General features: G+C 47.4%; 1 protein-coding gene across 1 annotated transcript in view; it reads left to right on the forward strand.

Moving 5' to 3' along the window:
* FSTL4 (follistatin like 4) overlaps nucleotides 1–21,657 on the forward strand; it is a 482,307-nt gene that overhangs the window by 430,657 nt on the left and 29,993 nt on the right. Inside the window, 3 exon segments of the mRNA XM_004384723.1 lie at nucleotides 6,008–6,128; nucleotides 18,650–18,811; nucleotides 19,200–19,334. Coding sequence (XP_004384780.1) covers nucleotides 6,008–6,128; nucleotides 18,650–18,811; nucleotides 19,200–19,334 — 418 coding nt within the window.

Below are 21,657 nucleotides of genomic sequence, written 5' to 3' on the forward strand. Positions count from 1 at the left end.
CAGGGGAACATTGATGAGAAGGCCGACAAAGAGAAAAAGCCTTCCCCTGGAGCTGATGCCCTGAATTTGGACTTTTAGCCTACTTTGACTATGAGGAAATAAACTTCTCTTCATTAAAACCATCCACATGTGATATTTCTGTTGTAGCAGCACTAGATGACTAAGACACTTCTTATCTTTCAAAATATCAGGGAAGTTTTCTGCCAACAAATCTTCAACAAGTCTCTCTGTATTTTCTGTTATCCACCCGCCACCCCATTCTGCTATTCCAGTCACTCGTAGGTTATTCCTCTTGATAGAGTCCCACATAATTCTTAGGGTTTCTTCATTTTTTTTAATTCTTTTATCTGATTTTTCCTCAGATAAGTTGATGTCAAGTGCTTTATCTTCAATCTCGCTAATTCTGACTTCCATTACCTCAATTCTGCTCCTATGACTTTCTACTGAGTTGCTAATTCTGAAATATTATTATTAATCCTCTGGATTTCTGTTTGCTGTCTCTCTGTGGATTCTTGCAGCCTGTTAAATTTATCATTATGCTCTTCTCAGATCATCTTGAGTTCCTCTATTGCTTTGCCTGTGTGTTCCTTGGTTTGTTCTGAATTTTGCCTGATCTCCTTCCTGATCTCTTGAAGAGTTCTGTATATTAATCTTTTGTATTCTACCTCTGGTAATTCCAAGAAGTTCTCTTCCTCCAGAAAATTTCTTGATTCTTTGTTTTGGGAGCTTGCTGAAGCCATCATGGATTGCCTCTTTATGTGATTTGATATTGACTGTTGTCTCCAAGCCATCAATAAGTTATTAGATTTATTTATTTAATGTTTGCTTACTGCGTCCCAGCTTCTTGTTTTGTTTTCTTTTGATATGCCCAAATAGGCTGCTCATGTGAACTAGTTTGATTATTGGTGCCTTTGAAGCTCTAACATCCTGTCACCAGGTGGTTAGATCTATTTCTTGGTATGTGAGCCCAGGAGTCTGTTTACTTTTCTTGTATGGCTTCAGCTCAGGTGTCCAGGTAGTCTGTCACCAAGTGTGTGGTGCAAGCTCTTACCTACAGTCCTAGATAGGCAGGGATGATTGGTGTAGGCACAGGTATCTGGCTGCAGTAGGGGGTCATGCACTGAGCAAGGCAGGGGACTGATGGCTGCCCCTGAGTGTCTGGGAGGAAAGCATGTCCCTGTTCCCTGGAGCATATAGGTGGGTGGATTTTGCACCTGACTATGAGCACCCAATGCTGTTGGCTGTAAGGACTGGGAGGTACCACGTATTCTTGGACCCCTGTCACGGGTGGCTAGGTGGCATGGGTGGAGCCACCAGTTCTCAGGCCCCTGGTGTAGGCAGGTGAGGACCCCGCTTAATGGGCAGAGCATTGTCAAATGTCATGAACCTGCCACTTCACAATATAGCTGATACAGTTGAAGTTAGGCTTCAGGTATATACCCTGTTGTACTGTGCTAATGAGGGCCTACACTGTTGAAATGGGCCTAGATAGGTCTATGCAGGGGTGAAAGACATTCAGAGTCCATGGACCCCTTATGCCTGTGCCTAGGCAAAGGAGCTGTGCCTACCCTGAGTTCCCGGCTTAGGGGAGCTGGCAGATTATTTTTTCCTGTTTGTTAATTTTTTCTCTCTCCGAGGCCAGGAGAATGGCTCAGGGTGCGTGACGTGTCCTACTTCCAGCCCAGGGGCCTCGGCAATCACTGAAGCCGGCCTGGGACCCAGTGCAGAGCAGGGAGGGGGCAGGTAAATGGGAGAGATGTTTTTCCCAAAGGGGGTGTTTTTTGATCCTCACAGTAGGTCAGATGCATGTACTTATCTTTTGCTGATTAAGCACCAGTTTTCACTGGTTCTGAAGGCCCAAGTAGATTCACTGCCACTCAGTCTCTCTTGATGTGGAAAACACCTCCAGAGCGCCACTGCTTGCCTCACCTCGCATGCCAGCCGATCCAGCCCGAAGGGTGCTGGCTCTCACCCAGTCAGGTCTGGCAATACTCCTCATTGCTTCCAAACCGTCTCTCCCACCCCCTGCCACTCAGTCCAATTCCTCAACTTTGCCTTTGATGTTCAGTGATCCTAGATTGTCGTATATAATCAATTCACTTGTTTTTTTGGGTCTTTGTTGTAAGAGGGACCACAGGAAGTGTCTGACTACTCCGCCATCTTGGCCCCACCTCCCATCCATCACATTTTGATCCTGTGTGCCTGGGCAGCATTTTGGTGGATGGGAAGGCAAGAGGTGGGCACCTTGTTTGCCAAACCCAAAGAACTGGAACCAGAATGCAGTGCCTAGAGAAAGCCTAGCTCAACAAATATTGACTGAAAGCCTACTCTGTGCTGGGCACAGGAGACACAGCAGCAAACACAAAGTTCCTGAATCCCTGACCCGGTGAAACTCATATTCTAGCAGGGGAGACAGATGCCAACAAGGTAAAGACAAAAAACAGATAGTACATAACTGGTAATAAGTGCCATGAAGGGAAATAAGCAGGGAAGAGAGGTAGGAGGGCAGGGGCTACAGAAAAGGCAGTCAGATAACACTGGAGCAGACATGAAGGAGAGGGAGAGCCAGACAGACAGCCTATGGGGAGGAGACGGCAGCAAGCAGAAAGTTCCTAAGCAGGGAGTACACCTGGCATGTTAGAGCAACAGCAGAGAGCCGAAGCACTGGAGTGGAATGAGCCAGGGGTTGGTAGAGATGGGACCAGAGAGGGGCAGGGGGAGATCATGTGTGCGGGCCCTGTCTCTGCGAGAGCACTCTGAGCAGAGGAGGGTGTGAGCTGACGTATGCTTTAAAGGGCCATTCGGGCTGCTGTGGGGAGAGGAGACTGCAAGGGTGAAGGTAGAGGCACTGCCGTCACCCAGATAAGATGGTGGCTGGGACCAAGGTGGTGGCACTGCAGATAGTGAAAGGAGGTCACATTCGGGATATATTTTGAAGGAGGACTTTCTGAAGGAGAACTCCAGTTCCCCACCCCACAGAGATTTGGTTGTTTTGTTTTGTTCTATGGTTTTTGGTTTTCAGGGGTTTTTTGAGGACTAAACAAGGTAACGTGCAAAGTTTCCTGACACATAGTGAATACTTGGAAACTGTTAGCTGGTTTTAGTACTGCCGTCACAGGAAGTTATGCAGTTGGTCTGTGAGATCTGTGGAAGGTGGGGAGTGTGACACGTGTAGGGGTTTCGGGGTTTTTATTTTTCTCGTAATTAATTAGCCAAACCAGTTGCCATCATGGTGACCCAAGTGTGTCAGAACTGTACTCCATAGGGTTTGCTGTGGGTCATTTTTTGAAGTAGATCACCAGGCCTTTCTTCCCAGGCAACTCTGAGTGGACTCAAACCTCTAACCTTTAGGTTAGCGGCTGAGCGCATTCACTTCTTACACCACCCAGGGACTCCATTATTAATAATAAAAGATGCAAAACTCTTCTTGCCCCCCTGAAAACCAAACGCCATAGAACCAAACAAAACAATAAACCAAATCCCTATGGGGTGGGAGCCAACACTAAACCATCCCCCCTGCCATTCCCCTGCTCTTTCTGCAGGAGGAACAGGGAGGCCAACCCTCAGAGCACAGAGGCATTCTCAGGCTGAGGAATGCCACAGTCCATGTTACCAAGCTATCCTTCCCCATCAAGGCAGCTACAAGAGCAAGGCTAGGGTGGGAGTGGGTGGTTTCAGGGCCCTCAGTGAGGAAGGCCATGGACGTGAAGGCTCAGGAAGGCAATGTGCAGGGGAAATGTCAATGGGTCCCCAGCAACAGACTTCGGCAAACAGTTCTCATTTTGTCTTTTGGGATGGAGTCTGCTCTAGAACCAACCAAGTAAGGCGTGGAGGAATATCCAAGCCTTCCAGCCCTCCCCTCCAGGTGGGTGCTGCAGCTTCCCAGCCCTCTTTCAAGATGCTACCCTTCTATCAAGACTCCAGGCAAAATATATTGCCCTCAACACTCAGGTTTTGACATAGAAAACAGCTTAGACTAGAAATATGTCGGTTCCAGAACTAACCATTAACTTTTCATAAGCAACTTAGAGGTGAACCCTTTATGACTCTGTTATGAGACAGGACAAATCAGCTAGCTGGTGTTTTATTTTTATTATTGAGGCTTCCACAGAGTGGTAGGAACGGGATTGTTTTAAGCAGAGCAATGTTTCAGAGCAAACTCGGGGTTCCAGCAGCCTCACCAACATTTTACTCCACTGGGAGTCCTGACGGGAATTATTTCCTGATGCTCAAAGCATGCTGCATGCATCTGCTATCCACCATCCCACCTACGCCCTACCCCAAGCCTTGTGCTAGTCCCACACGCCTTCATTGGGTAATTATCCAGACAGCGTCTTGGAAGGAACTCATGATGGTTGTGTCTGGGCCCTTCTGGAGTGTGAACAAGCTGGTCAGCGTTTCAGGGGGCAGGAGTGTTGGGGGCTCAGGGAGCTGCCCTGCAGCTGCTCTTCGACAACCCTTGTGCCACACTGGCTGGTGGCCTCCCAGCCCTCCTACCACCGGATCGCTCCTGTGCAAAAGGCAGCTTAGAAAGGGCAGGGGGATGGTTTGGTTCCCGGGGGCCAGGAAGAGTTTCATCTTCTGTTAAAAATAACAAGAAAAATCACATTCCCCATGCATGTCACACTTCTCACCTTCCAAAATGTACTCACATACATTCTCCCAACGCCTCCATGAGGCAGGCAGGACACATGTATTGTCACAACTTACAAGTGGAGAAGCCAGTGCTGGAGGGATTAGGTGACCTTGGTCAGTGGCAGAGCTCAAGCTAAAACCTGGGTCTCCTGCATCCCAGCTGTTGGCTTCCCCATCTCTTCTCTCAGAATGCACTGCCCAGCCCCGTTTCTCCCCGGTGAGCAAGGACCATCTCCATCCTGTCGGCTTTGAGCACCATGTCCTTGGAGACGTTTGGTAGCTAAGGCCAAGCCTGATGAGGGATCTCAGGGAACACTGGAGAATTCCAATCCCTGGCATGTCTGCAGTTGGTGCCTGGAAGGAACCAGCATTGTGCATGGTTCTGCAAGACAGCACACGGTGGGCAGAAAAGGTCCTGGGGAGTGCTCTGTGCCAAGGGCTCATCAAGGGGCTCTGATGCAGCCAAAAGCCCCTGCTGCCCTGTCCCTTCCCTGTGCAATGGCCCAATAAGATAGATCTTGCCTTGTATGGCTACAGAGACCATAGTGACCAGGCTTGTATGGCCATTTCTTATGGAACTCCTGGGTATCAGCCCTTCCTGGCTCTGTTTTATACCCCTGCCCCTGTTCCTTGTTTGCCCCCATTGTCCCTGTAGTTCTATTTACCTTCCCTCGGGCCACCTAGATCTCTGCAAGCTGCCTGAAATCATTTTGGGATCAAGGTGGGCTCCAAGCCAGGGGTCAGCAAACTATTACCCATGGGCCAAATCCCATCTACCATTTAAAAAAAAAAAAAATTGTCATTGGAACACAGCCATGCTCATTCGTTTACAAATAGTCTATGGCTGTTTACACACTACAATGGCAAAGCTGAGTAGCTGACAGAAAGCTTATGGCCTACAAAGCTGAAAATATTTATTTATCCCTTTAAGAAAACGTTTGCCAACCCCTGATCTAAACAAGGTCCCCCCTCCAGAAACAGAGCTTCTCAACAGATGGACAAGATCCCAAGGACACAAGCAGGCAGCAAGATGAATAGGAAGAGGACATGGTTGAGTTAGCTGAGATGGAGAGGGAGTGTGTGTGTTGGGGTGGGGGTGTTCAAGCAGGACTTCATAGAGGAGGTGTCATATGAAAAATGGATGTGCAGGTTCTTGGCAAGCAAAGTGGAGGGAAGATGGTGGCCCCAGCTGCACAGGCCAGCACCCCCCTGTAGGTAGCTCTGGCCAGAGCAAGGGTGTCAGCGGAAAGAAAATCCCCCACAGCTACAAGATTTCTGCTTTGCTGGCAAACCACAGGACCCAGGCTGTCCTTCCTTGCCTACTCAGTTGTGTTCTTTGAGCCAGTCTCATTGTGTTCTTTGCCCTGTGCAGGACTTCGGAGAAGATGGCTCCCTGTACCTCACCAAGGTGACTACCGTCCACATGGGCAATTACACATGTCACGCCTCCGGCCATGAGGAGCTATTCCAGACCCACGTCCTGCAGGTGAATGGTTAGTAAATGGCTCTGTGCATGTCGTCCCCTCAAAATATTCCTAAAATGCTGCTCAAAGCAACCCTTGTCCCCTCCTGTATTGTCTTCTTAGAGAAATATCTAACCCCCAAAAATCTCATCTCTTCCATAAGTAAAGGGGAATGGTGGGGAAAGGGCAACGTCTGTCAGCTTGGGCTTCCCCAGAGCCACCTCTGATGAAATGGTTCCAAGTGCTAATAGAGGTGGCCATTTAGGGTTGTCATGCTCGGCAGCCAAGGCCACTGTCGAGTGTGGCATGTGCCCTGGTAAGTGTGTGGTGCTGGTGAGAGGCCAGGGTCTCTGGATCCAGTGAGAAGCAGAAACTGTCTAAAAAACATCAATCCTCTTCCAAGCAGTGTGGAACTATAACACTTATTCAATTTGGGGACATTTTTTCCTCTGAGAAGAGCTTGTTTCCATCTCCCTCCCTAAGAGTCTCAATGAGCTTCATCTTAGGCTAACCCAGGACACAACCAAGCAGGCTTGGAAGGCTTTCTTCGATTCTCACTGGCCCCTGCCTTGCCATGGCTCCTAGAAACCTGGAAAAATTCATCCCCTCCTGATTACAGCATCATTCATTACAACAGCCAGTGTTTTTCAAGCATTTACTTTGGCCAATCCCTGTATGCCTGTGCTAGGCACTTCACATGAACTCTCCCATTCATTGGATGGTTTTCTAGGTAAGGTCACTTGCCTGAGGTCATACAATGGCTAAGTGATCTAACAGGCGTCCGAATGGACCTAAGGCCATGCCCTGACCTCTGCATCACACTGCTGGCCGCCTCCACCTGGCCACCATAGCCTTCAAAGCAAACAAGCTATAGTCTGCCCACAGACTATGTCCATGTAGCAAATCAGTCCCCCCAGTGAAATTAGACTCGTCCAACCAAACCCAGCCCGGGGTGCGCTCCCATCACAGAGCAGGCCTAAGCAGGATGCTCACAAACCAGGGAAGACTGTGGTAGCCCTAAGTCAGCCCCAAGATTCCTGTGCCAGCTGGTGGTCCGAGCTTCGGCTCAGAGCAGAAAGTGAGCAAGGTGTTGAGAATAACCACATCATGATGTTCAGCTTTGCTTACCTCTAGGATTCAGGGTGACAAGCCATTTAAGGACAACTGGGTAAGCTCAGCTTGCCTCTGCATCTCCCCCACAGAATGTTTTAGGTTTTTTTAATATTCTTACATGCCTAAGCCATATTTTATTTGGATTTCCCTTGAGCTAGGATATGGCTTAAGCCTTTGGGGTTTCACTGGTGTGCTTTTTGGCTTGAACTCAGGCCTATGATGAAGTCTCTGGATTTCATCAGAGATAACCCAAAGGTTCCCAGTTCTGACACCACCAGGGGAGCTAACCCAGGCTGGGAATCTAAGTGTGCAGCAGGTGAGCTGTATCTGGGCCTGCTCCCAGCAGGTGCTGCTCCTGGGAGCAAGCTTGTGCTCTGTAGCGTGAAGAGGGTTTTACCATTTACAGACCGGCAAGGTGACACACAGGAGTGAGGGTGGGTGACGAAAGTCATACAGTATTCATGAATGTTTGGTGGTGAAACAACTCCAAGTGGCTCCGAGTCCCTCAGATACTCAGACAAACCTGGAAAAGTGAAATCAAACAACGTTGGAAGATCCTCAGCCCAGCCCCATTCTGCACCCCACCCCCCTTCACAGGAACCAAGGGCAAAAGGAGAGGGCTAGAGCTGGGGTCCCCTCTATATCCTCCAAAGCAGATCTTTGAGGAGGTGAAGGGAGCCACCTGCCAAGGAACCTGAGTAACTCACAGGTGAGAACCTGTAGACATGTTGAGCTTCTGGAGGAGACTTTTTTGTCTCAAATTTCTAAATATCAGCCGTAAATCCATGGTGCCAGGGGTGCTCCTGTGCCACATGCTCCCAGAATTCTGGGCTCCTGGTATGAACGGAGCCAGTTCCTTGCTTGTAATGCTGAATTCCAGGAGCACGGCCCACAAACACCATGAGTTGTTTCAGGGCTCAAAGTAAAGAAAGACTCCTCCTTCCAGATGGGAAGCAGACTGTATAGGGGACATTGGCGAGTTCTGTAGAAGTTCTCCCCCCACCACCCCCACACCACAAGCCAATAGATTGCTTAATCTCTGCTGAAGAGGCTGCTCTTGACCCAGGGGAGTCTAAACAAAGAGCAAGAGCCTTCCTGCTGAGACCCAGAGAGGGCCACTTGAGATCCATTTCCTAATTGATAAAAGATTTAAGACTTCTCTTCCAGCCAAAGTGCTGTCAATAGTCAGAGGAAACACGCTGGGACCTCTGTACTCTGTGACGGGTTTTCTACCTCATTAAAGTGGCTCATTGTGTTCAGCGCCCAGACGGCTGGCCTAGGCCATCAGGGTGGCCCTAGCTCCAGGAGCCCATGAAGTCCCTGGGCTGGGCTGACTCCAAGGCACATGGGTGGCTCTTGGGTCCATTAATCAACTCCCTCATGGGAGCACCATCCTAAAGTAGGCCAGCTGTTGCCTTCTGAGGGCACAAGGCCATTGCTTGATACCTGGAGTCAAGAAGTAAAGTTATCAAAGTATTCCAGAAGCTAAACTTTCTGTGTTGGATGTAGAGGGAGGAAAGTTGTATCTGTTTGGGAAGGTATTGTTGAAAACAGAATAGTACGAAAGACACAATTACATGCAATAATAGGGAACATTTACTGAATACCCACTAGGGACCATCCCTGTTTTACAGATGAGGAAATTGAAGCTCAGAGAGGTTAAGTGATTGACCCAGACCCAAGCAGTAACTGGCAGAGCAGGTCTTGACTACAAAGCCCAGATATTTGATGCTGGCACTGCCCAAGCATTGTGTTGTTACTATTGGAGAATCCAGATGTGGGATGCAAGGGTAGTCAGTCAGCAGGTGTTTGTTGAATGTCTCTGGATTGCACTGTAGGGAACGGAGCGCAGGAACCCTGCCTTGTTTGTCTCTATTCCTAGTGCTAAGCTCAGACCTGGCCAGAAAGAGCTGGCCTAGTGAGACACTGAAGCAGGAACGATGGCTGTGAGTGTAAGGCCCAGCCCTGCCCTCAGTAGGACTAGAGTCATTGAGCAGTGTGGATTGGTGTTATCCAGCTCCAGGTAGGACATGGCAAACAGCTGTACAGATTCCAGGTACTGCCTGGGCTCCCAGGAGGGAGGCCCAATAAGGCCAAGTCACCGTGGACAGCTTACCGAGGCGATGGATGTGGGGCATTTTGCAGGCCACAGTCAGGTGCCAAAGGAGGGTTGGCCTTCAGGCAGGAGGACCTGGGAGGGCTCTGTTGGTGCTGAGGTTAAAGGGAATGCTGCCTTGCTAAGGAGTCTTGTGAGGAAGTAGAGAGAGGCAGTAACAAATCCGTCTGTGTCATTTGTTCCTTTTCCCCATCCATCCCAAGCATGAGCCAAAAACATAAACGATGGCCCTGAACAGCTTGGGTAAACTTAGGTCCTGTTGTCCAGCAGTGCTGATTGAGCACGGCTCAGTCCCCTCTGCCTGGTGGATGGTCTGTGACTTACTGAGCTGAGGCAGTGCCTGGGACGGCAGACAGGGAGCAACGTTCTGTGTTTGTTCCTCTAGCTGTTCTCCTCGGTCAGAGGAAAGACAGGAAGGGGTGAATGAGGAAGGGAAGAGGGGGGCCCCTGGCCAGTAGTTGCTTCTCTGAGTTAGTACATGGCCTTTGGCCCTGGTGGCGGAGTGGTTAAGCGTTCGGCTGCTAACTGAAAGGTCAGCAGTTTGAACCCACTAGCCACTCTGCGGGATAAAGATGTAGCAACATCCTTCTGTAAAAATTACAGCCTTGGAAACCCTATGGGGCAGTTTGACTCTGTCCTATAGGGTCACTATGAGTCGGAATCAACTTGACAGTGATGGGCTTGGTTTTAGACCCAAAACATGGTGATATCTCTACCAGGGAACAGGATTTGGGTGGGGACTGTCCCAGCCTGGGCACAGGGCAGACCAGAGCTGGCAGCACGCCTGTGCAAAGGCTGAGGAGAGGAAATCTGGAGCCAGAGAGACCTGGGCTCAAGTCCTGGTGCTCATTCATTCTTGATATGCAGCCTTAGGCAAGTAAATAAACTCTCTGTAAAAAATGGGAATAACAAAAGTACCTCCTGCCTTATAGGCCTACTGAGATGTAATATGTGTAAAATTCTTGGAAAAATGCCTGGTACAGGATGTCATTCGAAATCCAAGTGGGGCAGACATGGGGAAGATGTTGGCTTTGTCTCAAGCCATACTTAACTGTATTTGGCTAACACAGATGGTCCGAGCTGGTGGCCACTCAGAGAGCCTCTAGCCCATTATGCAGACGGGAAAGTCATGACCCAGAGAAACTTGCCAAGGCAGGAATCAAACACAGGCTTCTTCTGCTTCCTGGAACTGCCCTACTCCCTGCCTCCCTGGTGGCTGGGGCAGGACCCCACACACACAGGCCAGGCCACCATCTTCTGGGGCTTCTCTACCCACAACTCTATTGTGGCCTGGTCACCTAAAGGGAACACTTCCAGGTGGCTGCTACTTCCCCCAAATTATTCATGTAAGTTTCCCATAGACCAGGCCTCCTGGAGATGAGGCCCAAGCACTGACATGATTTATAACTTCACACAAACCTCTTGCATTGCTTTCATAGGAAGGAGCAAGCACTGCAGACATAAGTGATTAATCCATTAAATTAAAAACACCCTTGACCTCCCCATAGTTCAGACAAGCAGCAATTCATTCCCAAAAACACAGTAATCTCCCAAATCTGTTTATTGCTCCAGCTTAGTAGTTCTGTCACTGTAACTCTTACTTAAGGACATATTTATGCTGCCTTTCACCTTGGGAATGATCGATGTTTCCCAAAGAAAATAGGCCTTTGCGTTACGTACTTAAATGTTTTTACTTGAAGGTTTTGCAAATTTAAAAGAAAATGAATGTGTTTACCCAGGATATGTTAATGTCAAATGATTTTTAGCGTGCAGGTTAACACAGAAGGAAGAGGGAATATGGGGGCCGAAGAAAACCAGTTGGGTCTTTGCCATGTTGTTGGAAGAAAGCTATGACCTCTACCCCATCCGGAAAAAGATCCCGGGCCCTACCAGGAAACCAGTTGCTATACACTCAATTCCAACTCATGGTGACCCCATGTGTTGCACAGTTGACTGAGTTCCATAGGATTTTCAAGGCTGTGCACTTACAGAAGCAGATCACCACGCCTTTCTTCCAAGGCAGCTCTGCGTGGGTTCGAACCACCAGCCTTTTGGTCAGTAGTAAAGTGCACTGTTTGTACCACCCAGAGGCCCCAGATATTTTCTCGGTTTCTCACCAAAGAAGGGGCAGGACTTGCTCTGAAGGGACCATGGGCACTGGAAACTTTAGAGACGCAGCAGTGGATGCCTCACTGCCCAGGGTTCTCAGCCCCTTCCCATCCTGCTACGGACCCCAAGCCTAAGTAGCAGGAGGCTAGATCCAGAGGCACAGGCAGGAGCCCCAGCTTCTGGCTATAGTGAAGAGGGGCCCGGTAGGTACACAGCCAGCTGCTCCCTGAGAGCCTGAAGTGTCGTCCACACCAACTGCAGGCTCAGTGGATCCTCGTCACATCTGAAGACAGCTTGGTCCCATAGCAGAGGGTGAGCTCCCCACAACTGATGGGGTAATATTTTTTTTTTTAACATCCTTTTGCCAGTTTTCCCCTCATCAAGTTTACCACTGAATGATTTTCACACAGCCCAGTGTGACTCTTCTTAACCCCCCAACTGATGGCAGGTCAGGGCAAAATGGGCTTCTTGGCAGACCTTCTCTGTACCTTAGGACTTGCCTCCTACATCGCAGGCTCCTTTGTGTGGGGCACTGATCTGGGAAGACCCAGGGCCCTCCGGTCCCACTCCAGCCCAGGGTACCTAGAACCATCTGCAGGGCCTCCTCCCATTGCTGCCGGTCTGGATGTACTTGTTCAGCCTCCTCCACAGGAAAAATAGGAGGGGAGGCCTGACCTACTGGTTGTCACTCCTGTCCGCATGAGTCCAAACTCCTGAACATGGCTTATGGCCACATTCACATGCATACATACATATACATGCACACACGGGCACCTCCAACCCTCATCTCTTGCCACCCTGCCACTCATCCCACACTCCAGCCGCAATGAACTTCTCAGTTACCCCAACACACCTGCCCTCTTGACCCACAGCAAGCACTGATTGTTCCCTCTGCTGGGATTACTCCCCACCCCCCTTTGCTGACCAACTCCATTTCATCCTTTAAGTCTCCAGCTTAATCATCACTTCATTCATTCCACAAATATTTACTGAGTTTCTTCTACATGCCAAGCACTGGGCTAAGCACCGAAAACACCAGCAAACAGACAAAAGCGCCTGCCATCGTGGAGCATGTCAAAGGGTGAAAAGTGCTAAGGAGAAAAATAAAGACCAGAAGAGGAGTAAGAAGAGTTAGGTAAAAGGTAGAGGTTTTAGAGAGGGTGGCAAGAGAAGGTCTCACTGAGAAGGTGACATTTGTGAAAAGGAGGTGAGGAAGATCAGAGATCATTTGGGACATGATAATTGTGAGATGCTGCCAGAACATCCAAGCAGAGGTGTCAGACAGGCATTGGGTATCTACATTTGGAGCTTAGGGGAGAGGCTTGAGCTGGAGATACAAATTCCAGATGCATCATAGAGAGGATGGTATTTAAAGTCAATAGACTAGATCAGATCACAAAGAATGAATGCAGATAGAGAATGCTCCTGACCAAGCACTCCTGGGAGAAGAGAAGAAACCAACAAAGAAGACTGAGAAGGTTAAGCCACAGAGAGAGGAGGAAAACTAAGAATGTGGGCTTTGGAGGCTAAGAAAGACAGTATTTCAAGCAGAGAAGAGAAAGGTCAGCTGGCTCAAATGCTGCAGGCAGGTCAGGTAAGATGACAACAGAGAATTGGCCTCTAGGTTGGGATCAGCATGTGGAAGTCACTATGACCTGGAGAAGAGCAGTTTCAATGAGGGGAGGTGTAGAGCCTGATTGAAGTTGGTTCAAGAGAGAATGAGGGAGAAAAACTAGAGCCCTAAGTGTGGACAACTCATCAGGGTATGTCTTAGTTATCTAGTGCTGCTGTAACAGAAATACCATAAGTGGATGGTTTTAATAAACAGAAATTTATTCTCTCACAGCCTAGTAGGCTGGAAGTCCGAATTCAGGGTGCGAGCTCCATGGGGAGGCTTTCTGTCTCTGTCGGCTCTGGAGGAAGATCCTTGTCACCAATCTTCCCCTGGTCTAGAAACTTTTCAGTGTGGGGACCCCAGGTCCAAAGGACACGGGCTCCTGGCTCTTCTTGTTTGGTGGTAATGAGATCCTCCTTTCTCTCTGCTTGCTGCTCTCTTTTATATCTCAAAAGAGATTGATTTAAGACACAACCTAATCTTGTAGATTGAGTCCTGCCTCATTAACATAACTGCCAATAATCCTGCCTCATTAACATCATAGACGTAGGATTTACAACACATAGAAAATCACATCAGATGACAAAATGGTGGACAATAACACAATAATGGGAATCATGGCCTAGCCAAGTTGACACATATTTTGGAGGGACACAATTCAATCCATAACAGTATTTTCAAGGAGAAATATGGGGCAGAATAGGGGAGAGAAGGTAGGGTAAAGGTATTTTATGGGCTGACAGGAGAGATCCAGTAGAAATGGGGAAATTGGTGCACGAGTAAGAAAGAAAGATGTCTTCTAGGAGGCATGAAGGGATGGTATCTAGGAATGAGGTTAGCATGACATGAGATTTAAAATTAGGCATTTCTGTGCAGAAGAGAAGGAGAATGGTCTGGGAGTGGCAATGAAGAGCAGGAAGGACACCTGCCCCACCTCCCAACCCAGAGGTACAAGAGAGAGGACTACCGCTTGATAGGCTGCAGGACAAGCAGTGTCCTCAGGAGAAAACAGGTTTCCATCTATGTGAGAAGGTGAAGGAGCATTTCATAGAAGAGTAGTTTGAGGTCAGAGGAGATCTTACTGATGATAGAACATGCATTCCAGGACGCACAATAGAAGGTTTTGGGATAAGGGATGCCCTAGAGACCTACACTTCTTGTAGAGATGAACGTGAACAGGGATAAAGGGCATGATGTGGGTAGCCCTGATGATCCCAAATTAGAGTTGAAGCAAGAGCAGGGAGAGGGGGTGTTGGGAAGTAGAGCATGCAGAGGTCTGAGGCTGCCTCTTTAGTCCTGCAGATGGAGGGATGGAGGCCAGGGGAGGAGTGGTCTTACCCCCCAGATGCACCTCCCCTTGACTCCTGCTCATGGAGACCTCAAGGCCAGCAGAGAGTGCATCTCACTCTCAGCGTTTGTGAGCAGTCTTTTGATCCCTGCCGTGGAGACCCAGGTGCCTTGCATTAAGCAGATATTCATATATTTTTAAGTGAATGAATTGTTCCATATCCTTGACTTGCAGTCCGGTTTCATCTTCTTCTGGAACAGTGCCATGCAGTACATTTCAAAGTCAGCCTTGAATTGGTCTGACAGAGCGTCCAAGTCAGGTCTGACTCCTGACTTCGGTGTCACTTGGAAACTTGTTAGGAATGCTAATTCTCCAGCCCCATCCCAGTCCTACTGAATCAGAACCTCTGGGGGTGGAGCCCAGCAGTGTGTTTTAATGAGCCCTCCAGGTGATTCAGATACTCACTCAAATTTGAAAACATTATGGGTCCACAAGATTCCTGTCAATGGAGGCACAGGTCAGTCTTCAAGGAAGGTGCTGGCCACTGGTCATGTCACCGAGGAAGCCAGTCCATAAACCACGAATTTAGAGGCCAAGAATGTTTCTTGAGTTCCCAGTTCCCAGGACAAACCTTCCATCCATAAAAGGGGAGCCACCACAGGAGTCAGGAAGGTTAGCATTTCCTTTGTGATGTGGGTGGAGAATGTGGATCCTGCTCACTATTCTGATAATAGAAGTCTTCCCGGGTGCCCCTCCCCACAGGCTCCCAAGTCTCCTTCTGGTATTGCTCATCACACTTCCAGTTAATTGTTTAATCACCTTCCCTCCCAGAAAACTCCATGAGGGCAGGGACTGAGGCTACCTTGTTCAATGCTGGGTCCATAATGCCTAACACTTGGTTGACCTTTAACAAATGTTGGCTGCATGATATTGAATCGACAGAACTTTGTAAAATCAAATCAAGAAATTAATGTGGTGCCAGACTCAGGACCTGGAACTCTCTTAGCCCTTCCATGCTTCTCCTTCTCTTTCCCACCTTACTTTGCTCCCTCTCCTGTCCTAAGGTTTCCACTACACTCACCATCCTAGCTTTGCAACATTTCTGAGAAGTTTCCTTTTGGAAAATTTTATACAAAGAGAGTATTATAATACACTGTGGTATCGTGATACTTTGTAATATCTGGTATGGCAAAATGATGGTCATCATTCTCATTTCTCAAAATTTCCTCAGCTGTTCTTGCACATTTTTTTTCTAGAGGAATTTCAGAATTGTTTTTGTCAAGATCCACCAGTTGTATTTTTATTGGAATTGGTTAAATGTATGGTTTAATTTGGAGTATCTTGTTTTTTACAATATTAAGCCTTCCTCTCCAAGAATATATCTTTCAATTATTGAAGTCTTTTTCTTTCTTTTTTTTTTTTTTAATGTCTTCAGTGAAATTTTATGGTTTTCTTCATGTCGGAATCAACTTGATGGCAATGGGTTTGGTTTTTTTGGTTTATGTTTTTTCTCTGGTCACTGCTGGTGTACAAGGAAGCTATAAATTTTGTATGTTTTGGTACTGGCCCCTTTATTGTACTCATTTATTAATCCTTGCTACTTTTTGGTTCATTATGTGGAAGATACCAGGTAAAATATCATTTTTCTCCATCTTTTTAATATTTGTACCCCTCATTTCTTGCCTTCCATTGACAATATCCACTATAATGTTGAGTCTAATTTTGCCTCCTTTCTTTTTTCCTGACTTAATGTTTCACCATTCTTAAAAGAAAGGTGCTGTTTCTTCTTTTTATAGAGACATTCTTCAATGTAGGAAAAAAATGTCATTCTGTTCCTATTTTATTAAGAGGTTATATTTTCTTCCCAGGAAATGGATTTCAAATTTTTTTCAAAGGCCCTTTAGTGTCTAGCAAAAGAATCAAATAGTTTTTCTCCTTTGACTGCCTTTGACTTCAGATATGATTAATTATAGATTTCCTGTATTTAGCCATTGAAACATATTATACCTGGTCACAGTATGTTCTTTCAATACCATGCTAGATTTGATTTGCTAATATTTTCCTTAGAATTTTGGTATATCTCGTCCTAATGAGATAGCTCTGTAGTCGGCTTTTTTGTGCTCTCTTTGTCAGGTTCTGGTCTGCAGGTTATATTAGCTCCATAATATAATTTGGAATATCTTCTCTGTTCTAGGCTCTAGGAATTATCCTCTCCTTACAAGTGTGAAAGAACTCTCTATAAAACTAGACCTGTGCCTTTGAAATTTTTAAGAGTTTTTAAAAGCTTCCCTTCTTGATTCAGTGTTGCGAATTTTAAATGTCTTTTTACAGGACACATTTCACTGAGATTTTCACATTTATTAACATAATTAAATACAGTCATTTTGGATTTTTTAATCCCCTCTATTTTTTTCATTGCTCAAACTTGCCAGAAATTTGGCTATTTTATTGGTTTTTATAAACAGCCCTCTCTTAGATTTATTTATCGATTCTACTTTTTTTTTTTTTTTTTTGGCTATCTAATTGATTCATTCATTTCTGCTTCTATCTCTATTGATTCTTCCCCCACTTTCTTTAGGTTTACTTTGTGGTTGCTAGGTAGGCTTGTATACATAAAATGTTGATCCAACAAGAGCCCAAATTTAAACCTTCCCCCAACCCCCTTCCCGGTCCTAGCCACCCCCACTCTAGAATACTGGGTGCTCTACCACCTTGTCCAACTCCCCACTGTCCAGTGCTCCTAGGCCCCAACGTTCTTTCTCTGTGTTCTTAAATTATAGCCTCCCCAGCACAAAATTCTACCATTTATTCAATTGAACTTTGTTCCACCCTCCGCCAAATAAAGAGTGTAGCAACGTTTCCTAAATAAGTTAGTGTGTCTTTCCTCTGAACTAAGAGAGGTCAGAGAAGAGAGATACACTTTATGTTCTAAGCAGCCCTCCAGAGGTGCTTCAGCTAGCGCCCTGCTTACCTCCTCCATCCCCAATGGCCTGTTCATAACAACGCCCCTCTACCACACCCTGGGACTCTCCGGGAAAACTGTGAACAAAGAGAAAGTGGAAAAATCTTCTCCTAAAGTACTGGGATGCTCTATTTTATCAGACAACAAGAACTTCCAGATAACTTTAGGAAAACATAGTGGTCCGCTTCAGGAAGAATTCATCTCTCACCTTTCCAAACAGTGTGTGATGTTTTTACTTTACTTAATTTAATCTCCAAGTGTCTTTACCGTAACCTCTCACAAATCCTTTTTGGAAGTATGTAGAGTAAAATGTATGAATAAGTTGTTGTTGGTTACCATCAAGTCGATTCTGACTCATGGTGACCCCATGTGTCTCAGAGTAGAACTGTGCTCCATAGGGTTTTCAATGGTTGATGTTTCGAAGTAGATCGCCAGACCTTTCTTCTGAGGTGCCCTGGGTGGACTTGAACCGCCAAACTTTTGGTTGGCAGCTGAGTGTATCAACCGTTGCACCACCCAGGGACTCCCTTATGCATAAGTAAGAGACCTGAATTCCATTTGAAATTGATCATTATTTTATTTTTCTGAGACCAGAGATAGGGATAGGAGGGTCCTCCTGAACAGGTCTCACTTCTTCCTGGCACCTCTCCCTCAGACAGCCTGTGTGAGAAAAACCAGAGCTCTGTGGAGGGAGCAGAAGCCTGGCCCACCCATGCTCACCTGGTGGGTGGGCCAGGCCACATCCCCAGCACCGAACCTGACCACTAGGGACCACAGCTGGGACACTCTAGAGCCAAGGAGGGCATGCCTAGCCTTTCATCCATGTTCCCGGGAGTGGGAAGTAGAGAAATACAAGTGGCCCAGTGGAAAGTCAATGGATGTGCCCGGAGTGGTGATGTAATTAGTAGCCCTGCCAGTCAGTGCCCATAAGTGCTTTGTTAAGTACTTCCTGCAAGAGATTAAGCCCCTGTCCAATGGCTTTCCGATAACAGAAATAATGTATCTAAATTTTATTCATTCAGAAATAAATTTCAGTGGCTGTTGCTCTTTACATGTAGCAGCTGAACAGTATTAAATATTTGGATTTCTTTCTGATCCTATTTAGATTAATCCTGAAAGGCATGAATTATGGCTTGATGAAAGCCTGACATGTTTATTGCCTATGATCCATGTTATAGCCCTTTCTTTTAGAGCTTGAGCTGCCAAGCAGGATCGCTGTAAGCTGAGTAAGAAGAGAACTCCAGAGTCCCCTCTCAGGTTCACCCCTTGGGAGCAGGGTCTCGGGTTGGACCACAGGCCTGAGGTCAGCTGAGGCCTTCCTCTTACCAGCACTGACTGTCACCCACAGTGCCACCCGTAATCCGCGTCTACCCGGAGACCCAGGCACAGGAGCCCGGGGTGGCAGCCAGCCTGAGATGCCACGCAGAGGGCATTCCCATGCCCAGAATCACTTGGCTGAAGAATGGTATGAATGTCTCAACCCAGATGTCTAAGCAGCTCTCTCTTTTAGGTAAGAACTAACTGCCCTTGGTGCCCTTGGTGGTAGTCCTGTCAAGCTCAAGCTGATGCTCTTTCCCCAGGAATGCAAAAGAAAGGCATGATTCACTTCCAAGTCAGACACACTGGGAGTGAACAAGTGTTTCCTCAATTTTTTCTGATATCTGGGCTCACACAGGTCTCATGGGATTTGTGAGAGCAAAATGATGAGACGCTGTCAGTCAGGCCCAGGTCACAGTTCATTTCCGCTATGCCAGCCCTTCCTGGGCATGCATCAGCGATATTGGCTTCCCTGATATTTTTTAATCCCAGTGTTCTCACAAGGCCCATGAAGAGAATGGGGAGGGAGTGGCTGGGGTCTCCAGCTAGGCAGGCCACCTTGAGCACTGTCCTTTCTGCAGCCAATGGGAGTGAGCTCCACATCAGCAGCGTTCGGTATGAAGACACTGGGGCATACACCTGCATAGCCAAAAATGAAGTGGGCGTGGATGAAGATATCTCCTCACTCTTCATTGAAGACTCTGCTCAAAAGACTCGTGAGTCCACCCTTGCCTTTAAGTTCCTCATCGAGTGGTTAGGGGGGTGTTGGGTGGCAAGGAGGGGCAGTGACTGACCAGGGTCACAGCCACCAATCATGAAACCCTGAAGACCCCATATCTTTCTGTGCCCAAAGCTGAGGACAGAGGATGCCCAGGGGTGAGCAGATCTCCCTGGAAACTTAGACCACTCTGACAACGTAGACAAAGGAAACTCTATGGGCAGCCTACAGAGGCCAGGACCACAAGGACCATCCCAGCCAGAGTCTGCCTCCTACTTACTCTCTGGCCTGAGCCTCTGCCCATCATCCATAAAATCCCTCATTCAGGCCTCCCACCAGGGACTGCCATCCCACAATGGCCTGTGCATGCATATACAACTGTTGGATGTGTGCTGGCCTCTATCCCAGGGATCATAGCCCACCTATGTGCTAAGTGTGCCCTTCCTATAGTCCCTGCTCCCCAAATGGGCCTGCAGGTATGATTTCATGGACACAGTTCTTGGTCACAGTCCTTTTCCCTTGGTCAAAGACTTCAAGATAAGTCTTTATCATCAAGGGAGATAATCAGAAGTATTTCTGGGAGGCGGGGCCAAGATGGCGGAGTAGTCAGATGCTTCTGGTGGACCCTTTTACAACAAACACCCAAAAAAACAAGTTATTCGATTATATATGGCAATCTGGGAGCCCTGAACATCAAAGGCAGAGTTGAGGAACCAGACGGAGTGGCGGGGGAGGGAGAGACTGTTCGGAAGCAGCGAGGAGTCGCCAGACCTGAACCAGCGAGAGCCTGAGCCCTTCAGGCCTGAGCAGCTCGGGGGTAAGCAGTGAGGCAAGCAAGCAGTGGTGCTCTGGAAGTGCGTTTTCTGTACTGGGAGATACCCAGCCGCTGAGAGTCTATATGGCCACCCAGAACCAGTGAGAAGCAGCCCTCAATCCGGGAAAAGACAAGTAATTGTGTACAGCCTACCACACAGATCAAAAACACCCCTTTTAGGGAAAAACCTCTCTCCCATTTACTTCCCCACTCTGGGTCCTGGACAAGCTTCAGCAATTGCCAAGTCCCCTGGGCCGGAAGTAGGATCCGTCACATGCCCGGAGCCATTCTCCCTGCTTTGAAGGGTGAACAAATTAACAAATGGGAAAAAATAAACTGCCGGCTCCCCTAAGCCAGGAACCCAGGGTAGGCACAGCTTCTTTGCCTAGGCACAGGCATAAGGGATCCATGGACTTTGAGTGTCTTTACCCCTACATAGACTTGTGTGGGTCTGTCTCAACAGCGTAGGCCCTTATTACCACAGTACAACAGGGTATATACTGGAACTCTAGCTTCAACTCTTTCAGCTGTGAAGTGGCAGGTTCTTGACATTTGACACTGCTCTGCCCATTAAGCAGGGTCTTCACCTATTCACATCAGTGGCCTGAGGACTGGTGGCTCCACCCATGCCACCTAGCCACCTGCAATAGGGGCCCATGAATAAGAGGTGCCCCCCAGTCCCTACAGCCAACAGCATTAGCTTCTCATAGTCCGGCTGCAAAACCCACCCACCTACGCACTGAAGGGAACAGGGACATGCCTTCCTCCTGGACACACGGGGGCAGCCGTCAGCCCCCTGCCTGGCTCAGAGTGTCTCCCCTTCTGCACCCAGATGCCTGTGCCTACACCAATCACCCATGTCTGTCTAGGACTGTAAGTGAGAGCCTACACCAGACACTTGGTGGCTGTCTATCTGGGCACCTGAGCTGAATCCATGCAGGAGGAGTGCGCTGACTCCTGAGCTCACATACCTTCTAACAGATCTAACCACCTGGTGACAGGACATTAGAGCTTCAAAGGTGCCAATAATGAAACTAGCTCATATGAGCAGCCTATCTGGGCATATCAAAACAAAACAAGAAGCTAGGACACAGTAAGCAAACATAAAATAAATAAATATAATAACTTATTGATGGCTTGGAGACAACAGTCAACATCAAATCACATAAAGAGACAATCCATGATGGCTTCAGCAAGCTCCGAAAACAAAGAATCTAGAAATTTTCCAGAGGAGGAAAATTTCTTGGAATTACCAGAGGCAGAATACAAAAGATTAATATACAGAACTCTTCAAGAAATCAGGAAGGAAATTAATCAAAATGCAGAACATGCAATAGAGAAAATTAAAAAGATTAGAGAAGATCATAATGACAAATTTAAGAGGCTGCAAGAATCCATAGAGTGACAGCAATCAGAAATCCAGAAGATTAACAATAAAATTTCAGAATTAGACAACTCAATAGTCATAGGAGCAGAATTGAGGCAATGGAAGTCAGAATTAGTGAGA

Source organism: Trichechus manatus, unplaced genomic scaffold (genome assembly GCF_000243295.1).
Source record: "Trichechus manatus latirostris isolate Lorelei unplaced genomic scaffold, TriManLat1.0 scaffold00127, whole genome shotgun sequence".
Taxonomy (NCBI): domain Eukaryota; kingdom Metazoa; phylum Chordata; class Mammalia; order Sirenia; family Trichechidae; genus Trichechus; species Trichechus manatus.